Raw genomic sequence first — 20,523 nt, 5'->3', positions numbered from 1 at the left:
ATCTCTTCCATCAGCCTATTCACAAATCCCAGCTCTTCCAGGAATGCAGGCAGTAGCAAGCCCAGCGCTGCACAACAAACTAAAACCTAAACAAATTTCTTATTAAGATAAGTTGGAGGAAAATTTGTATGGACCTTTCAAACAAAATGGAGGCCAAAACCTGAGGAGCTTGCTGAAGTTTGTTTGAAAAAGACAAAACAAAACCCCACCGTCTTTAGAGGGCCACTTCAGTGTCACAGCCTCAGCAAAACCCACATTTAACCACCCAATCCAGCACAGCCCAACACAACTCCCTGTCAGTTTTAAACTAAATTTAAAATTTCAACAAAAAAAATCTACTTCAGGATGAGAATCTGAAAAAGTTTGTCTTGAAACACCAAACCCAAATGTTCAGACACTCTTGTACTAAACATTTTAATATTAAAAAAAGAAAAAAGCCACACATGCGAACCAACTCCCCATTGCCCCGACAGGAAATCACCGGCCGAGCTTTACCTGACGTTCCCAGCAGTCTCGCTCCCTCCCAAACCTTCACAAGGGCCAAATTCCTAATTCACAAAAACCACCACAACCAAAGCAAAGGATTAAACCAAACACACACACCCACACACACACCCACACACACACCCACACCCACACCCACCCACACCCACACCCACACCCACACCCACACCCACACCCACACACACACCCACACCCACACACACACACACACCCCTACGCACACCCCTACGCACACCCAGGACCATGTCCCGGTGGGAGCCCCCTTCCCGGTGGGAGCCCCGTCGTGCGCGCCCCCGCTGCCGCCACCGCCCTGCGCGCCCCCGCTGCCCGGGCAACGGTCGCGTCCCGCCCCCTGCGGGAGGGAGCGGCAGAGGCCCCGCCCCACGCGGGGCGTGGGCGGGGCTGCGGAGCTGTTCCTGGTGCTGACCGTGCTCACCCCGCGGGGAGCGGTTCCTGGCGGGAGCAGCGAGTGCGGATGCAGTGCCGCCGCTGCCGCCTCGCCTGCCCCGGTGCCCCGCCGCTGTCGCCGCTGTCGCCGCTGCCGCCGCGCCCGGAGCCGCCGTTGCCGAGAGGCCGCGCGTGACGCGGCTCCGCGACGCAGGCGCGCTCTCGCGGCCCCCCGTGGGCGCGCCTGCGCGTTGGCGCGCCGGCACTTCCGGGTTCGTTCGGTGCCGGCCGTGGTTCCCCGCTCAGCCCGGAGTGTTCCTCCCCCGGCTCCGGCTGTTCCCGGCGTGTTCCCGGGCAGCCCCCGCCGCTCTCGCCCCCGCCATGCCGGTGGCGGCCGCCGCCCCCCTGATCAGCTCCGTGCAGAAGCTGGTGCTGTACGAGACCAGGGCTGTAAGTAGCGTCCCCCCCGCCGCCGCCGCAGGTCCCGGGGTTGCGGCCGCCGCACAGCACGGGGGGGATGTCCCGCCCCCCCCCGGGCGTGTTGGCTTGGTCCTGCCCGGAGCTGCTGCCTCGGTGGGTTGCAGCTTGTCAAAAACTACGCCTAACCTTTCTCTTCGTGTGTTGGGATCTGGTTCTTTTTGGTCACACACTCAAAGCATCCCAAGAACTGAGAAAAATCAGGTTTTAAAGTTCTTGTTTTCGCTGTGTCTCCGCCTCGTGCCTGTAGCGGAGCAGTGGCCTCTGAGGGGCCGGGCGGCACAGGGCCCTGCGGTGGGGGCGCTGCCGCGGCGGGAACGAAGGTTGGGCCCCTGCTTGTTGTGACCTGGGCTGCTGTCACACTGCCAGGGTACCAGGGCTCCCCCAAGTTAAAACTGGACAGCTGAAGGTGTCCGGAATTAATATTTGAATTAAGAATGGCTGATTTAGTTAACACCTGCACCGGTCTGTTTGCTGTTTATGACACACTTCAGTCCTCATTGTCTGAGACATTTCCAAAGTTTCAGTCTGACTCTGGGAGTAAGCCCTTGAAGATTTTCAGAATTCCTTACGTCCTGTTGCAGAAACTATAGGCATGTGTTGTTCACAGTACTTTTTTGTCACGGGCAAAGTGGATTGGAGGTTGGAGTGGTAATTGCTGCTTTAGCCATGTGATGAGCACAGTGTGAGTCAGAAGCCAATTCTTGGTGTAAATACCACGTGTGTTTACCATTCCTTAGCTTCCAATCAAGTTTCTTTGTGTTTCATAATATGTTGGTTTCTTCACTTGAGGTAGTTTTTAAAAGGTTTATGTACCATGGCTCTAAATACAAGTTAGGTCTAGTTTCAAGTTCAGATGTTACCTGTACTGATAACAGAAAGATAATTTATACACTGAAGCCCTTTGGAAAATTTCCAAAATGTTGCAGATGCAAGAATGATCTCAGTATAAATAGAGATCTGACTTCCAGCTTTGCTTCTGTCAGAAGCAGATTTGTGCTTTTGTTGTAATTCCCCACTGAACAGCCTATCAAACAGAGACAGATTAAAGTATGCAGAGTTATTTTTACAAGTAAATTTTAAGAATAAAGGTTACACTCCAGAAAGTCATTCCAAAGTGTTACTTTTTATCTATGCCTAAATGAATTTTGAAAGCTGCCTTATTTATCTTTCTCATTGTTGCTGGTAAGGGCTATTTTTTGTTCTATTTTCAGCTAAATTATTGTTATGTGTGAGTAGGGCACCAGGCAAATATGATTTCTGAATCAAGTCCTGTATTACTCACTTTAGTTGTTCATGGCTCACAATTCATGCTACATCTCAGTTAACTGAGATTTGCCTTCCAGTGACTGGCATGTGTGGATGCCTAGCCTGCTTCTCTCTGTTGCTGAGAGACAACGTGCTGTGAGCGAGGCAAACATTGTGCTTTGGAGTTCTGTCAGCTATGTGCCATTCTCTGGGCCTCTCCAGCTGATGCTGTTATTTCAGGAGCCACAGTCTTTTACATCTGGCCAGTGGTAGCTCTGCCTGAGTGGATGGGTTTGTCCATGCTGTGCTTTGTTCAGAATTCAGTGAGGGGCAGATCCAGCAGTCCTGATCACTCCAGCAGGCAAGATGGTTTTCATCAGCTGTGAAGGGCAATGGTTTGTGGATGAGCATGTGCTATTTGAAATATCTCAGCTGAGCAAGGGCATTTCAAGCTGTTACTTCAGTCACTTATGAGTGATGAAAATGGAACTTTTTCCCTGTATAAGGTTTTGTTCTTACTTTTAAAAAGTACAAATTGAAGCACTTTGTGGTTTGATACTCAAATTCTAGTGTTTTTTTCAAAAGAAAAAATGCAGTAGGAGTCATTTTGGTATGATTGTTTGAAAAGACTTGCTGCACTTAATAAATGCCTGGACTAAGGGATGTTAGAAGGAACTTCCAGAGAACACCAAGTCAAGCCCCCTGTTCAAAGCAGCTTCAACAAGCATATTGCTCAGGGTTGTGTGCAGCTGAGTTTTGAATACCTTCAAATATATTGATTTTACAGCCTCTGCAGACCTTTTGCAAGAGTTTGTCTCTCTTACCTACACTTTCCTGTTAGATGGTTTTAGACAGCAGCAAGGTGCTGCCAAAGCTTTCTGAGGGCTGAACAAACCAAACCCCAGTTCTCTCAGCACACCATGTGCTCTGTCATGTGGATCATCTGGAGAGCTCTCTGCTGGAACCACTCTGCTATATCAATGTCTGTCTTGTACTGGGGAGCTCAAAATTGGGCTTGTGGTTTGATCAGTCACTGTTACAGCTCATTCAGTGTCATGTTGTGCTGCTGACAAACTTCTCCCCAATGCCATCTTCTTTGCATAAGATCTCACAATCAGGGAGTTGCCAGCTGTGACAGTCACTTGTACAGCATAAGCATCATCCAAAAATAAGAATTAACAGCTTTCTCCTGTTTCAGGTGCTTTTCTGGTTTCCCTAAGGCCATAGACTTGCTAGATCCAGCACGTGGGATTTGGAGTTGTGTCAGATACAGGCTAACATGAGACTATATCCTAAGATTTCTGGTGCAAAGAAGGAATTATTTCAGTTGTCAGCAGTGGGAGAAACAATGATTTTTACTCTGGTCATTGAGCTTATTCCTGTAAAATCCCTCTGTGTTAAAGCAGGAAGAGATGAAATGGATGAGGAAGTGGAAAAAGTGGAAATGGTTTACAGAGGGTTTCTTTATTTGGGTTTCTTTTTAGATAAAAATACAATAGTATTATTGAAGTCAAAGAGGATAGGCTCTGCTCTGGTGGTGTTATTGGAGTCAAATGAGAGACTGCAAGAGGTGAGGAGAGCTGAACTCATGGCGTCAATTGAATTAACAGAGAGCAAAATTCTATATTTTCTATTAATGTTTATATTTAGGGTAGTTGCTGAAACCTACCATTCCAGCTGGTGCTTTGAGTCAATAAATGCCATGGAGATGTTAACTGTAGCTCCTGCTTGTCCTAGGAAGTTGAAAGCTTGTTTAGAAGTAGTCAGAAAGATGAACTGAAGGTTTTATTCAGATCAATGCCAATTATCTTTCCTTTTATACACGTATTGATCACTGAAATGCACACCAGAGGGCACTAAAGATATTTGAGCTCTATGACTAATAAAAAACAAAAGATATTTTCCTCTCCTCTTCAGGAGAAAATGGAACTTTTGTGTTTTCCCCAGATGAAGCCCAACTGAAAGCTGTAGGTTAGTTCAATGAAATTATCATTCCCCTGAGGCAATGTGACATTGAACAAGACAATTTGTGTTGTCTCTATAAAGTCATATCACTTGCCTATCTTTCAGGGTATTATGAGGCTTAATTAATAGTATTTTATTCTAGTCAGGTTCTTTTACAGTCTTCATCTCCACAATATCCAAATGACTCGCACAAGCTTATTAAGTAAGTGACTGTAATAATTACCTGTAGATATTTCCGCCCTTTATTCACCAGAGAAAACTATGGACATTTGTTTTATTTTAAGTGTTGTTTATTCTAGTATTAACAGTGTAAAGATTTTTGTGTTAAAAACTCCAAAGGTTGCATATTTAATGTTGAAGTTAATCTGTGGTCAATTTGGAGAAACTTCAATATAGAATATGATTTCACAGAAAAAGCTATAGAATTTTTACTGAATTATGAAGTGCACCGATTTATATAGATGGGTATCTGACACATTCAAAAAATGTTGAAAGTAGTGAACAGCCTCCTGGGCAACCATTAGCTATCATAATTTTCTATCTGGAAGTGGCTGTGAAATGTGTTATCTCTGGAACAGTTTCATTAGCAGAAGACAGCTCCTTTCAGCTGACTCTCCTATTCCCTGTGTATTGGTATTCCAGGAGTGATGGTGATGTGGCAGAGCAGAGCATGGAATTGGGACAAGAGGAGGAATTTTGGGCAACTCAAGAAGACACTTTCTGTCTTAACTGTCTTGCCATACTGCTGGATTTATGGCTATAAAATAGAGAAACTTGATCTGCTGATGTATGTGGGCTCTGAGGGCAATTATGAACAGGGCAGATAGCTGGTGACATAGCAGTAATGAGAACACCACAGGTTTTGAAGGATATGTGCTATCCAGGCAGAGCAAAACTAAAGTTCAAAAGTGGATGCATCCCAGTTGATGTGAAAGATGTACCTACGAATGTCTGCCTAAGTTCTGGCAACATGGGTTTTATTTCTTTTGTTCTGTGTTGTTCTGGGTGTCATTATATGATCACTATGAGCAACAGAAGCAGAGATCCACATACAGATTTGGTTTTGGTATGAATCCACCTTTCTGAATGGGAGGCTTGTGGATAAATGATCATAAATCGGTGTATTTAAAGGTAATGATTTTATGGGAAAAAAAAGGTATTTATTTTAATGTACCAAAGGATGAATAAAAATAGGCACTTTCTATTACAGATTTTTATTACTAAAACTGAGTTTGTTATGGCCCTAAAAACTAAATAAAATAAATATAAAATAACAGAACGATAAAAAAAATTATCCTCTGTTTAAAGTAGAAGTTTAGTTTGAGTATGAATGTACTGAACAAGGGGTGAAGAGAAAGTGAGTAACAAGAATAAGGTTATGAAAAAGGGATCAATCAGTGTTGAGGTAAAAATAAATATACTAACCAGTGAAATGACTCTGAATATTTTCAAGTCGCTCAAATCAAGGGTAGTGCTGTGACTGGAATATGACAAATGGAATATTTAATCCATTCTGAAGTCCTGCATATAGGAAAGTAATTGCAAATTCAGGCAAATGACATAAAACACAGTCTAGACTTAGGAAGATGCTGTCAGAGTAACCTGGTTGAATTGCAAAATTTAATCTAAAAATTAGATGGCCTTATGTATTTAAATCAAATCCTCTATTGAGATGCAGTGCCACAAGGAAAATCTCTGTTATGGAAGGAAGAAGCTTAGCAGAGAAGTTAGTAGATAAATTAGTGTGGAGTGAATGAGGAATCATCTGATAGGGATGATTTTTTCCAAGTAATGTTTTTAGGACTGATGTACTTAAGCATTTTCATTAATGTTATTAGCTCAAAACAGGGACCAGATCTGATTAGTCTTTTAAGGTATTGTAAATAATTAGGATAATCAGAGCACAATAAAGCAAGAAATTATGATTATGATCCTCAGGAGTAGATAAAAGGAATAATTTGAAGTATAATGGTGTACTATAAAAGTTCATGCACCTTACAATAGATTACACACCGATGAAAGTTTACTGAGAGTTTATCAATTCAGAAGCAGCAGAGGAGAAGGAGGAGGATCTGGGTGTTTTATCTGAAGGAGTGGGAGAGTCGAGCTGCTGATGAATTACAGCTCTGAAAAAGAGAGGTGTGGTTATTTGTGATATGGTCATTAATGAAAGATACTAATGTATGTCTAGAATAAAATCTTGTATGGTATATTGTGTAGATTTACAGTCCATTTTCATCTAAGAAATAAGAATTCACCCAGGAATAGGTCCACTGAAGGTCCAGTGAGGTAACATACATGGGAGCGACGTCTTGAGAGGAGTAAAGGGACAGCAAGACGTCTTTAGTCTATTGAAGAGACTGATGAATAGGCATCCAGTTATTTATTTTTCTGAAAGCATTCTAGCAGAAGAGGTGCTAAAAAGCAAATAAGTATTTGGCTAAAGAAAAATGTATAAATAGATAATTAATAGATTTAGTTTAGAATTAGAAGGGAGAATCTGGAGGAATCCTTTAATGGGTTAGCAAGAGAAAAGTTGTGTTTGGGGCAAAAAGCTTTGGTTGCCTTGGGATAAAAGGGATTCACAGAATTCTGTGGCTTGTACGATGCAGAATGGGTACCTGTTCCTACATGCCCAGACAGTGGTGCTTGGCAGCCTATGTTCTTGAAATGTCTCCTGTTGAAGGATCTTCTTTTGAAGAGTTTCAACAGATTATGGGAAGCAGATGGCTTTGCTTTTCCAGGTACCACTCTTTGTGCCTTATCATGTCTTCCTTCTTTGTGTCATTCTGCTGCTTTCTATGACAGATGAAAGACAGACACTTCCAGAATTACTCTAGGTCCTGTAGAAAGAAAGAGCAGAGTGGAGTTTTTACACTGAGGTGTAATTATACTATGATTCTATTTTAACTGTCTGTAAATTACATACCTTCTCCCCAGGTCAAGTCTGTTTTGCTGTAATGGTAAATGTTAGGCAGTCTTTCTGTCCTGACCCATCACCTTTTCCATCTTATTTTCTGTGCTTGTCCTGTTGAGGAGGGGGAGTGAGAGAGCAGCTGGGTAGGGATCTGGAAGATGGCCATGGTGAACCTGCTTCTTCTGGGCTTTGTGTTTTTAGACACATCCGTGGTCTCAACAGGTATTGTTTGCAAGCTTTTTGTCTAAAATTGTGGTTTTTTCATGCTATTTGAAGATTTGAAAATTGCCTGTATTAGTGCACTGCCTATTTTTCTGCTTGTGTATTTTTGCGCTTTTTTTTCCTGCTGATTAAGCTCTTTGTAGCTTTTTGACTGAGGATTGAAAACGTTTTTTGCTGTGCTAGCATTTCTTAATCATAATTAGTCCATACAAAGAAGTAAATCATAGTTATAGACTCAGAGTTCAAAGAAGTAATCTTAAAGAAAAAAAAAAAGTAAGCAGAATGTTTGATTTCAGAACTATTATCCTGCCGTTAAAAAACAGCAAATTTCAGTAAGTCTTTTTATTTTGTTTCGACTCCTTTTAGAAGAAGCTGTTTGGCTTGCTTTGGCTGAATCAAAAGCTTGATAAAAGATGGTGTAAAGCCTTTCAATTAGATTGCTTTGGTTAAAACTCAGTCCCAGGTGGAAATGAGTAATGCTGTTCTATCTTGTGGTTGCTTAGTGATAATTGTGCAATAAATTAAGCTTCAGTCCAGCTCTGGTAGCTGCCTGGTGTGTTGCCATAGTTGGTAAAGTGTGCTTATTAACAAATTTCAGCCAAGGCCAGGGGCACAGTAAACCTGGAAGCAGCATGGGTCACCTCAGGTGTGGTTGGAGGGTTCTGGCCAGAGCAGGGTGAGGGAGCCAGCAGTTTCTGCTGCAGTTCTGTTCTCTGGAAAAAGTACTTTGTTGGTCAAGGTTGCCTGTTTATCTAAATACACTGGCTGTGCTGTGGAGTGGAATTGTTTGAGACACTTGGGAAATGCTTCAAATTATTCAGTTCAACTTAGTAATAAACAGAATGAAGTAATAAGGATAATACTCTGGAAAGGGTTCCGTAGCTTTTGCTCTTTTTTTATTGTAACAATTTCTGTTAATCAAAAGAGTTGTAAACACTACAGCACATTTTAGCTTTGATTAATTTTGCAATTATATTAAAGCATAGAAATTTATTTGTTGTTACGTGCTCAGTATTGTGTTGATTTGGTATTTTTCTTTATGATTTCTTAGTATTCATGTGATGGGAAATATAATTGCAGCACATATCACTGCTACTGTTTTATTTGTGCTCCATGTCATCCAGTAAGACAGACTTATTTATTCATTAGATGCATAAATTAGGTGGCAGAAACAGCTAATGCTGAGGTGTCTTTTTTGTGTATTTTTTTCATCATTAGTTTTCAAACGATCTTTGTTTTTCTTTCAGATCTTGAAGGTTGAATATGAGTGGGCATATCAGGCTGTTTCTCAAGTAATTCTGGGGTTATTAGCCAGTCCTGAAAACTTCCCAAGCAGAGGTCTAATTTTGGGTTCCTAGTTTTGAACACTAACCCATATTCAAAAGTTTTTGCAGATGTTTCCTTTATTACTTCCACAAGAATATCCTCTGACATGCACTGGGTGACGTGCCATTTGCTAAAGGTAGATTTCTCATTGCCTGCCTTACTTTAAGTCCATTGATGCTCAGGTTTGATGCTGCTCTCAAGTGACCTTCCTTAACACAGTACACAGTCTGGCTCTCCAGCTTAAATCCCTTTAATTAGTCTTTAAATGACTTCAGAGAGCCTGTTAAGTACCATTCATTATGGTGGTTGCTTCCATGGTCTGCAGGTACAATTACTCCTCAGCTAATCTAACTCTGCTGGTGCTGTTCTAAAGAGCAGCACCTTATGCTGGCCCTGTAGCTGTGCACAGCCCTCTATTGCAGCTGCCAAGCTGATGTGAGTGATGCATTCCTCATAGCACTTCTTTGGTTTATGAGTTAATTAAAATGATAATGGAGAAATATCCAGCTGAACTTCCTTAGAAATAGCATTTGCAACTCTATATCCATCTCTCTCTCACTGTCTCTCTCCCCCTCCCCGTGTGTCGCGTGTGTTCCAATTTTAAATGTGCTCTATGGTCCAAACTGCCATTAGGACAAGCATCTTAGAGTTTTGCTCTTCTATTTTTATTCAGTATTATTTGTTGGTAACCATAGCTATCACTTTGGGAAGAAATTGCACTCCTTTAGTGAGCTGGACATAGTGGGACATCACTGTGCTGTACTGCAGTATTAGGGAATACTTAAAATTGTTTACCTTTAATTAACTAACAGTTTTCTACAAATAAAGAAGCTGCACTCCTGAAATGCATACTAACTTATCATCTGAGTATTACAAATGAATATATTTCCCTCTGCCCATTCACCTTTGCTCCATAAGAAAAAGATGGTATAATGACATGGTCAAAGCACGTGTGTGTCTTGGTGATTTGGTGTTTCTTGCTGATGGTGGGTGACAGCAGCACAAGAGCTGTACCATATGGTGCCATGCACTGTCCTTGTCATTTCCCTGCTGGCAAGCAAGAGCTTGGCACTAAGGGATCCCCTGCAGGGGCTGCTCTGAGGAAGCCAGACTGGGGAGCCTGGGCTGTGCACTGCAGGACATCAGTGCTGGAAAAAACCCTGTAGGAAACGCTTTCCTGTGCCAAAGTGCTGCCTCAAAGGCTTCAGTGAGGGAGTGTTGTGATGGTATATGAATTTGAAAGGCCTTCTTACTGTCATTTGGGAGTGAACAGCAAAACTTACCACTCAGTTACCACAGTAATGTCAATGTACAAGGTGGAGCCAGAAGTTGGTGGTGTTTATCTATATGCTTTGTGAATTCAAGGAAGCTGAACAGGTCTTTAAGTTCTTTTTTCACCTTCAATATTTTGAGAGTAAAGATGTTTCCTAATGTCTAATTGGTATAAATTATGAAATTGTGAGGTTTGTATGAATATGATTATTGATTTCTTTTCCCACATCTTAAATCCATGTGACTCTTAAAGGCTGACCGCATAGATGCACATGAATTTGCCATGCTTTCCTACTAGGTTGAGCATTATTAATGAGTTCCACCTTGCTGTGATAGCACCACACTGATTAAATGAATTAGAAAAAATGAGAGCTACTTTTAGCAAGTCACTCCTGCAACCTGTGCTTGTTGTTAATTCCTCTAAATGTAGAAATTAATTTATAGTTTGATCTCCTTACATAAAAAATGGACATACTATATGTTTGTCTGTGTTCATTCTTTCATATTTTAAATGTGAATTGAAGCTAATGTTTTTTTGAACAGTAGTATTATTAGCCAGAAAATTTTAGCTTTGTGGAAGAACATTGTGGAGAAGAATATAATAGCAAATATAAACAAAAATAGAAGAAAACTTGCATTACTGAAGTACTTACAATTTTGCAGTATTTAGTATGGATCAGGAAAGACTAGTTAACAGAAAGAGCAAACAAGTACAATATAGCAACAGAAGTTTTAGATCATGAAATTCAAAAATCTCATGTATAAGCTTCTGCTAAATTTTACAGAGCAAGTGAAAACACAGTAATGGCTGGGGTAGGGTTGTACCTGGTGTAAGTTACAGTTTATCTTCTCTAAACACAGGGTTTAACCTTTGATTTTAAATTTTCTTTCCTGCTTGTAAAAAAGAGAGAAAGAGATCTTTTAAGTTGTAGAGGTTGATTGTATACAAATATATCTCCTAAGATATGTGTCTAAAACAGTTTACTAACAGGCCATATGGAATATTGCATATTTGATGTTAGAAGTAGTGGATCTAGTCTAAGCAAAATGTAAGTGGCATTGCTGATGTCTTAAGTTACACTGGGTTTTGTTGCTTTATCTTGTATAATGTTCTGACTTGTCTTCTTGGTTTTCTTTTGTGTAGAGGTATTTTCTGGTTGGAAGTAATCCTGCAGAAACCAAATACCGCGTTTTGAAAATAGATCGCACTGAACCGAAGGACTTGGTTATAATTGATGATAAGGTAAGTGCCTGTGTATTTTGTTGCTGGGCTTTTGTCCCAGTTGTTTCAAATAATACTGGTTACCTGTTGGAAGCACTGAAATAGGAAACTAAGAATGTAGAGCAGGCCTTTGGTTTATTGTATATTTCACAGATTAAGCAAATTCTTTTATTCTCTGACATGAAATAATATTTAGCTATGATAACTTCTGTGACTTTTCTTTTAAAGCATGTTTATACACAACAAGAGGTGAGGGAACTTCTCGGTCGTTTAGACCTGGGGAACAGAACCAAGATGGGGCAGAAGGGCTCTTCTGGGTTATCTCGAGCTGTCTCTGCTTTTGGTATAGTGGGTAAGTGTTTTGATTGATTTTGTAAAATCTTTTGTTTTCCTGGGAGGTGAGGCTTATTGTATCACATTGTATATCTTTCTGTCTCGCCCGATTTTATTTATTTATGAAACTAAAGAGAATTTAGAAATTTGTCATGCTCAAAGTAAGTTTCTGTGTATTTTTTGAAAACAGGTGGTCAGTATAGGAGTGAAAGTTGTGCTGTAATCAGTCTTTTTCTTTGTCACTAAGGGACAGATCTAGGAAATAGCCAAACTCTAGAAACTTGGTTGAAGACCTTACCAAATTCAGCTGATCTTAGAATACAAATCATGTGGAACTTGGCTCCTGAATTCCAGAGCTCACAGAATGCTTTTTAAAAAGAAAATGAAAGTCAACATTCTTTATTAGGCTATATTTCTTTATCACACACTATTCAGAAAGATAACTTTTCAGTTTGGTTAACTTTTTGCAGTGACATATTTAAAGATTTCTTTTTCATGTTTGAACAAGTATAACTGACTGGTATGTCAGCTGAATTTTAAAATGCTGCTCAGCTGTCCATAGTCCTCAAGCATTGCTTCAAGGATTTAATGACTTCTAACTTCATCTGAAAGGCACTACTTTCCTGCCTAATGTCTGATACTGAGGTCAGTATATTGATGGCTGATGTCTCTAAAGTAAATGTTAATATGTGCTGTGACAGCTCTCAAGAATACTTTGTGGTTTATTATAGTCAATATACACCTGGACATCTAAAGCCAAAGCTGCAGAGAAAGTGGAGAATGCAATTACTTAAAGGATGCTTCCGAATTTTGCATTAACAATCAAAACATAAGAAAATACTATTCTAATCCAAAGTGGCAAATTAAGCAAACTTCATTCTTCATTCCTTTTGCCTTTGAAGCATTTTGGAACTCATCAGTACATCCAGCTTTTCAGAAATTCTTCAGATGGTGTTTATGTTTCTTACTGATTTAAGAGTATTGATAATATGGATAAACCTAAAGGAGCTTCTAACAGCCTTGCAGCACTGGGTTTTTGGTTTTTTTTACACAAGCAATCAGTGCCTACTGTCTAAATATGTGATAAATATTTGGTGGAAAAGTGGTTGCAGTCAGTTAAAATATTGCATCCCAATAGTATGCCTGTTTATACATACTGTTCATAACAGGAGAGTTTCTATTCTGTAGCTGCACAAATGTATTGGATAACAGACATGGTATATGTATTTCTAGATTACTCTTTAGAAGTAACAGACTCTCTATCAGATTATATACTTCCAAATTACATGATTCAGACCATATCTATATAAACATGTAATTTGAAGGAATGCAACTGGTTGTTTATTTCTGCCTCCTGGCTCAGGTCAGAAGAACAGGGATATTTTTTCCTAAAATTATAAAGAACAGCTTTGTTCTGTCCTCTAGTTATTTCATTAACCAGATGCAGTACATTCAGTGCACTCAGAATGGGGGTGCTGATAGACTGAGTTCTGGTTTACTGTGTAGTGTTTAAAAGTGAAAATTGCTTTTAAAGGGAGGGACCAGTCCAGGGAGAAAGGCTCAGTTCCTTGTCAGACTTTTTTATATTGTCTGGTGAAATTCAAAGGACAGAGACTGTTCACACAAGTGATTTTAGTACCTGGAGGATACAGGAAGAACTGTGACTACTATTTAACAACTGAAATTCAATAGTCTGCTTCAAATGGAAGGTTTGTTTCTTATTGTCAGCAGGGCCTCCTGTCTTTGTGCAGGTGAGAGCATTTTTCCAAGGGGGGCTAATAAGGTGGAAGAAAAGATTGCAGTTCGTTCGATCACGTTGCAGCCTCCAGCAGTGACAGGGAGGAAAATGTGTGCTCTCCTCATCCTTTTTCTTTACTTTGTACTGCAAAGCTGAGAGAACTGAGTGTAAATACAAGTAAAACTATGAATTGTGAGGGTCCATTTGTATCATATCATCATCATCATCATCATCTCCCTCCCCAGTTTAATTTATTTGTTTATAGTACAGTAGTGAGTGAGTTTCAAGCTCTCAACAACCTATCAGAGCAGCTACCTCCAATAGCTAATTAATGTAATTTATTACTTATTAAAGCATATTACTGCTGTATTGTACTGTATTAGTAGCACATTTGAGTTCAGGGGTGGTTATGTATTTCTGTTTTTAATTTGAATTTCTACATTTGTGTTGTATTTAAAGGTTTGTTACATTTTTTCCAATCATATATAATAAAAGTATCCAAAGGAGGCACTCCATGAAGAAGCATGGCTATGCCCTGCAGGGAATGAGAGTGGAGGCTTCAGAAGCCATCTTTTTATATCAATAAAACCAGACACTGCCTGTTCTACCTTCTTAGCCTTTTGTGTTTCAGCAGGGTCAAGTGTTGATATCTGAGAGAGGAAACAGGAAAAAAAGGAGTACCCCTGATACTCTGAATGGCTGATTTGGGGGAAATACTCTCTAGTCAAGGAATTCAGTTAAGGAGAGAGAGCACAGAGGTGTTGTTTTACCCACAACTCCTTTTCCTGTTCTGTGTCCCTCCCCAGCAGAGAGTACATGAACCTGAAAAGAAAATTGGAGTCTGGGATTCTTCTTACCCTAGAAAATTAACCTTTAGTATCTGAGGTAAATAGAGTGTGTCTCACTCTGAACAATGAGAGTCCTGTCAAAAGCAAATACAAGTATGTTAAGTAGACAGAAACATAGTCCACATTTTCAGTGTCCTAACTCTGCTACCAAGTATTAAAAATACCCACAGTGGGAGGGGAAATAAGAAAAAACGATGTATTTTATTGATTAATGGGAGTGATTTTAAGACTCTGTGTGTGTGTGTGTATATATATATATATGTGCATATAACATTCAGAACAAATAAAAATTCTTTGAAGTCTTGAGACAATCCTGATACTGTTTTGCTAAATATGTTTTTTATCAAATAAACACAAATATACAACTAAAAGCATTGTAATACTGTTTTAACAGGTTTTGTCAGGTTTTTAGAAGGCTATTACATTGTGCTAATAACAAAAAGAAGAAAAATGGCAGATATTGGAGGTCATGCAATATATAAAATAGAAGATACAAATATGATCTACATTCCAAATGACTCTGTAAGAGTCAGTCATCCTGATGAGGCCAGGTAAATAATGCTGGTAATTAGTGTGTACTTTTTGAATATTTTCTAAACAATGTTGAATTGCAACTGGGAACTTCAGTCATGGGTTTTTTGTATTAGTATGTCATTCAAGCCATTTTATCTTGTTGTTTGGAAAATAGACTACAAGTTCCATGGCGTCTAGCCTGGAGAGTAAATACAGCTGTCATAATCTTCTAGAGTTTATTATCCACATCTCCATGTCACAGCTAAGTTTAGTAAATCTGCACCAAGAAGTGTCAAATGTAAGCATTTTGTTCCTGCAAGGGCAATGTAATGCTAATATTGGCTTGTACGATTTGGGGCACTGTTCTTTATTTAGTAGCTTTTGCATGATGTTAATCTCACCTGAAGAGATCTTTTGTGCCCTTCAAGAGGTGCTGAATAGGTTATTAAATGATTCAGTGCTGTCAGCATCTTGTGAATGTTGCAGTTGTAAAGGGTCGTGAAAAGATTCACTGGTAAGTTTAACAGCTTCTTTCTTTTCAGGGACATTTTTATGAAGAGAGAAGTTTAAGCCTTTGTTTTTATCAGGATAGGGTGACTTTGTTTCTATGAAATAGCAGGCAACTGGTATCAGTAAACTATAATCAGTTTGTACTAAGTGTGAATAGTCAAAAAGTGATGATTTATGATAAATTGATGCCAGGTAAAGAACCAAGCCAGTATTAAATATTAAAAAAGCTTCCACTTTAAGGTGGGATTGATCCCAGACCTCAGTCTCTCCTCTTAGAGTGCAGCAGACCAGTGTTATCTAACCTACGTATTTATGGTGTCTGACATTGTATTATTCATAGACAATGTAATGGTTCCTTCTGGGAATTTTCAAGGCTATGACAGATTTTACTAGATATTTCTTTTCTTGTTCATTTGAGAGTAATGGAAAAATTTTATTTCTTTTGTAGTATTTTTGAGAGTTTTCTTTTTTAAGTCCTGAAAAATTTAATGTGCATAAGTGGAAAATAGAACCTGCAACTTTACAATTGTGTAAAGAAACAGAGTATGTGTATGAGTAGATATTAGTTTTTTTTTCTTTAAAAAAGGGTATTTTATTTATTTAATCCATATGCTGACATTCTAGTTTAATTACCTGTCAAAACAATTACAGCAAGATAGGAAAGGAACATAGGGAAAAAAAAATCAATATTTATGTGTAATTTCTTTTCTGTGATCCTCTGAATGACATCTTATAGTCTGTCTTGTTAAAATAATAATTTTTGCTCCAACTTGAATTATTTTGCTAGGTATCTGAGAATCTTTCAAAATGTGGACCTTTCTAGCAACTTCTATTTTAGGTAGGTATTAGTTATTATTCCTTTAAAAAATGTGCACTTACACTTGCTAGAAGATTATAGGTTTTGTTTGTGATACCCAAGACTTTTAGGTTGATATTCTGGAGAAATAAGACACATGATCATGCTGCTTGTCCATTTTCATCTCTGTATTTTGAACCTGCTTTCTCCTTTAATCAATTGGCTAGGAATTTAGTCTCCATTAGCTTAAGAAATATAGAACTTTTAATGGCATGGAAAAAAGTAGACACTGAAACTACTGTTTCCACTGACTGTTCAGCCTTGCCAGATTATGCAGAAGTTCTTCCTTTGGAAAAGTATTAGGTTTCAGGGGAGGTTGCTTGTCTTGTTATTTATTCATTATTGATCCCATTTTCCATAAATAAAGCTTTGCCTTGACTCAGGAGCAAAGGTAGAGAAATAGATCCTCATTTAAGATACACCCTAGGTGGGGTATGTCTTTCATAGGGCTTTTTAGGCATTGCAGTTCTCTTGTTTATTGTTTCATGAATGCCATATCTAAGACAAGTTTCTGTGTCCCAGCTACTATTAAGTGAGATTTTTGGGACAGCACAAGAAATGTGGTGGTAAACCTGGCAGTAGTGGAAGAAGGCTTGAAGACTTTCAAAAAAAAAAAAAAACAACAAAAAAACCCCAGAACATCCCTCTTGCAATCACCAAAAGGTGTGTCAGTCTAGAATATGCTTCCTCTTGGAAAATGAAGGCTTTCACAGCTGGATCTGTGAAGATAAAACCTACCCAAGTTTTATGTGTGTTTCATGCTTTGGCATGTGAAAGATGTTTGTCAGTGTAAAACTTGAGTTTTTCTTCCATGCAAATATATGTTTAGTTTTCAGTTAAAAGAAGAATATAAACACTTTTTCAGTTTTTGTAAACTGTAAACAGTTTCTGTGTTTGTAAAGCTTCTTTTGGAAATCATTTGTATCGTTTGCTGTTATAGAATCAGGATCTGTGTTTCTTGTTCAGAAGTCTTTTCTATAAAACAGTACTGTGTTAAATATAAGCACGGATGGAAAGTAAGGGCTTTCAGAAAATTCCTCTGCATCTACAATTATTAATAAATGTTAACTGTCTATCAGTTACAGCTATGATCTATCTCACTCCCTTCAGTATAATCTTACTGTCCTGAGAATGCCGCTTGAGATATTAAAAACTGAAACAACCCAGACCCGACAAGAGAGTTTTGATATATTTGAAGATGAAGGACTTTCAACACAGGGGGGAAGTGGTAAGAAAATTCATCTAATTAAACTGATGTGTTGGACATGAGTGCATTTAAACTATGTTCCACTTAGGTTTACTTTTGAGAAACATTCATGTCTTCTGTTGTTGGTCAGTAGTGTCCTAACAATTGTGAGTTAATAAAAGATTTTGTGAAGTACCAAATACATTTCAATGTGAACAATGATTTCTAGAGGTGTGTAGTCATTGTTTTAAGTTACATTGCAATTGGGGAAGATGACTCAGCATGCTGACATTTTCCAGCAATTGATTACTCAACTGACTTTTGAATCTCCCAACAGGAATGAGTTACAAGGAGAGTGGGAACCAATAACTGATTAAGTACCATTTTTTACTGACAACAGAGTAACTGTATGAAGTTAGCATCCTCTTACTGTAGTAACCCCTGTCAAGAAATGTAAGAAAAATTTCTCATTTCGGTTGGAAAGTTCAGCCTTCAGTTTGGATTATAAGAGTATAAAGATGAACAGCCAGAGAGAAAAACTATTTTCTCTCCATTTTTCTTCATGAACACATACACAGAGTAATTTTCTCCTGAAATTCTTAATATTGGATTTTATTCTGTTGAATGAAACCCCCATGCCCCCAGGAAAAAGATATTAGTAACATGGTCATATATATCAAGATACCAGCAACTGGTTATCAAATACTACAATATCAGAAAGGACCATAAGGAATGAAGAGAGCAATAATTCCTCTTCTGCAAAGACTCTAATCTGGAGGATCCCTCAGGACTCCTTACGAAGGCACTATCTCTTCTATGTCATTGTAAAAACAATCAGAAATGAAGATGCCCTAACCTTGACCCCATCAGCACTGTGTGCTGCTCACCTATATAATCATAGAATATGTGTAACAAACAGCCACCTGTCATTTAAAAATAAATTCTCACCAAAGTAATGCCACTAGTAGTAAAAAAGAGGAAAAATTGCTGGCTAAGTGCTTGTGACCAGCTTCTGCTGACTGTCTAAACTCCATCATGAAAATATTTTGTTTACATCAGTTTTCCCTGGGCTTACAGTAAGTTGGGTCTAGGTGGCAATAGTTTGTTCAACAGCTGCATTTTCACCTGCAGTCTATGAGAAGAACTCCTTTTTCCTCCAGCAGAACATTTGACTGCTGTAGTTTTCTGCTATAATTGGCATTCATACTGCTACAATGTAATTTGTCCTGTCAGAAACTTCATTTGAAAAAAGTGTGAAAAAATATAGGCAATAGAATTCTTGTCCTCTTTCTTCTAAGTTTCAGATTAATTCAATTCCCTCTGCCACCTTTCAATGACAGTTGTCACATCTTGGTCCTGATAGTTGAAAGAGAAGACAACTCTGATTCCAGATATATCAGAAACAGAATTTTAATTTGTAGGTCTACAATAGCTGTGTTTCTTCATTTTAGTGCAAATTAGGAAGACTGTGTTGAATTGTGTGAAAAAGGATTGATGTTCATGATCTTCCAGAACCTTGTAGGTAATTAGAGGTGACCTAGAATTGAGAAGCTTATAAAGTCCTGTATGGAGGAATTCAACTGGAATTCACAACTTTATTTCCCTCGTTATCAAATCCCTTGATGCTGCTCTGTAGAGATCTCTTTTTAATACTGAAGTATATCAGTAATTTCTGCATGAAGGCACTCAGTCACAACAGTGACTGGCAACTCTAGAAAAACTGCAAATCCTCATAAAAGCTGGATAAAACTTCACGTGCCTGGAATTATCTGTGTTCGGCAAACCTCAAGGATGCAAGTAAATGCTACACTGAGTTGCAGTCAAGGGAAAATCAAAACAAAGATCCAATGTCCTGAATTTTAAAGCAGGTGTGTTTGTTTCTTAATTGCTAATGCATTTTCACTGTAACAACTTCCTAGGTGTATTTGGGATTTGCAGTAAGCCTTACAAGAAGTATGTGTGGAATGCCAAGCTTCTGGAAGCAGTAAGAAGTGCTGTTCATCGTGACTGGCTGCTGTATATTATTCATGGATTCTGTGGACAATCAAGTATCCTTCTACTGTCGTAATGAATTTTGGTTTATCAATTTTGAAAAAACCCAGTTTGAACATTCATATTTCTTTGTCATATAAATACCATTCAATTTTATACTTATTGTTTAGCTTTTCTTTTCATGACTTTCTAAGTAAGAATTATAGTTATTGTAAGAGATCCTATCACAGGTAGACTGCATTTTCAGTGAGGCTTTGTTAATAAGTGTGGGGTTTAGTAGTAAAGAACTTGAGAGGATTTTTTGGCTCAGCTGTATTTTTTCGCAGATGTTTCAGGAAAGGGAGAAAAGCTAAGCAGAACTGATATGCTGACTGATCTGGTTTCAGCTGTTTTTAAACCATGACATTGCCATAGAAATGCTCTCCTACTAATCTTCTCTAAAACATTTTTTAGTTACTGAGATTTGAAGAAATTCTTGTATTTACTGTCTTTCTGTTGAAGTCGATGATGGAACTTCAGCCCTGCTGTGTGAAGAGCACTAGGACATGTGAAGTGTCTTTTCTTGACTATATACTATTTTAAATGGTTAAAAGGGTCTATGTACATTGTAGCAGAAGAAGCAAAAGTCCAAATGCATATCACAGTCCAAAGAAATGTCAGGTTATGTGTTAAGAATTTAGTGTATTACAAAGACACTGTTTTATTCACCAACACTATCATGTTAGCTTAAAATTTCTGGGGAAGCATAAACAATTATGACGTTAACATTAGTGGTGTCTGCAAAATTTGATTTTGCTGTTTTATGATTGTAAGACTGTTGGTCATTGGCTTACTCCTCAGAAAAAAAAACTAGATCTGCTTTTATATACCACTATTTCATTTGTGGTCTTACTTAATCAAAGCTGGATCTGACTGCCAACATTATGCCTGCAGCTGCAGGAGTGAGCAAATATCTTCTTAACTCTTTCTTGTGCCTCTCTAACACTGAGGAAGCAATGGTAGTCACA

General features: G+C 38.8%; 2 protein-coding genes across 2 annotated transcripts in view; one reads left to right on the top strand and one right to left on the bottom strand.

Moving 5' to 3' along the window:
• Window positions 1–612, bottom strand: part of AK9 (adenylate kinase 9) — a 59,312-nt gene extending 58,700 nt beyond the window's left edge. The window contains 1 exon segment of the mRNA XM_054514212.1: window positions 496–612. The gene's annotated coding sequence lies outside the window, so the exon portion shown is untranslated.
• Window positions 613–1,175: 563 nt separating this feature from the next.
• The window catches only part of FIG4 (FIG4 phosphoinositide 5-phosphatase), a 51,485-nt gene continuing 32,137 nt past the window's right edge, over window positions 1,176–20,523 (top strand). The window contains exons 1-7 of the mRNA XM_036380126.2: window positions 1,176–1,341; window positions 11,463–11,561; window positions 11,769–11,892; window positions 14,854–15,010; window positions 16,270–16,320; window positions 17,418–17,566; window positions 19,444–19,572. Of these exons, the coding sequence (XP_036236019.1) occupies window positions 1,273–1,341; window positions 11,463–11,561; window positions 11,769–11,892; window positions 14,854–15,010; window positions 16,270–16,320; window positions 17,418–17,566; window positions 19,444–19,572 (778 nt within the window). The 5' untranslated portion in view covers window positions 1,176–1,272. The remainder of the gene's footprint in view (window positions 1,342–11,462; window positions 11,562–11,768; window positions 11,893–14,853; window positions 15,011–16,269; window positions 16,321–17,417; window positions 17,567–19,443; window positions 19,573–20,523) is intronic.

Source organism: Molothrus ater, chromosome 3 (assembly GCF_012460135.2).
Source record: "Molothrus ater isolate BHLD 08-10-18 breed brown headed cowbird chromosome 3, BPBGC_Mater_1.1, whole genome shotgun sequence".
NCBI classification, from domain to species: Eukaryota; Metazoa; Chordata; class Aves; order Passeriformes; family Icteridae; genus Molothrus; species Molothrus ater.
Note: the sequence above shows the minus strand (reverse complement) of the source record. Positions and strands in the feature narration are given on the sequence as shown.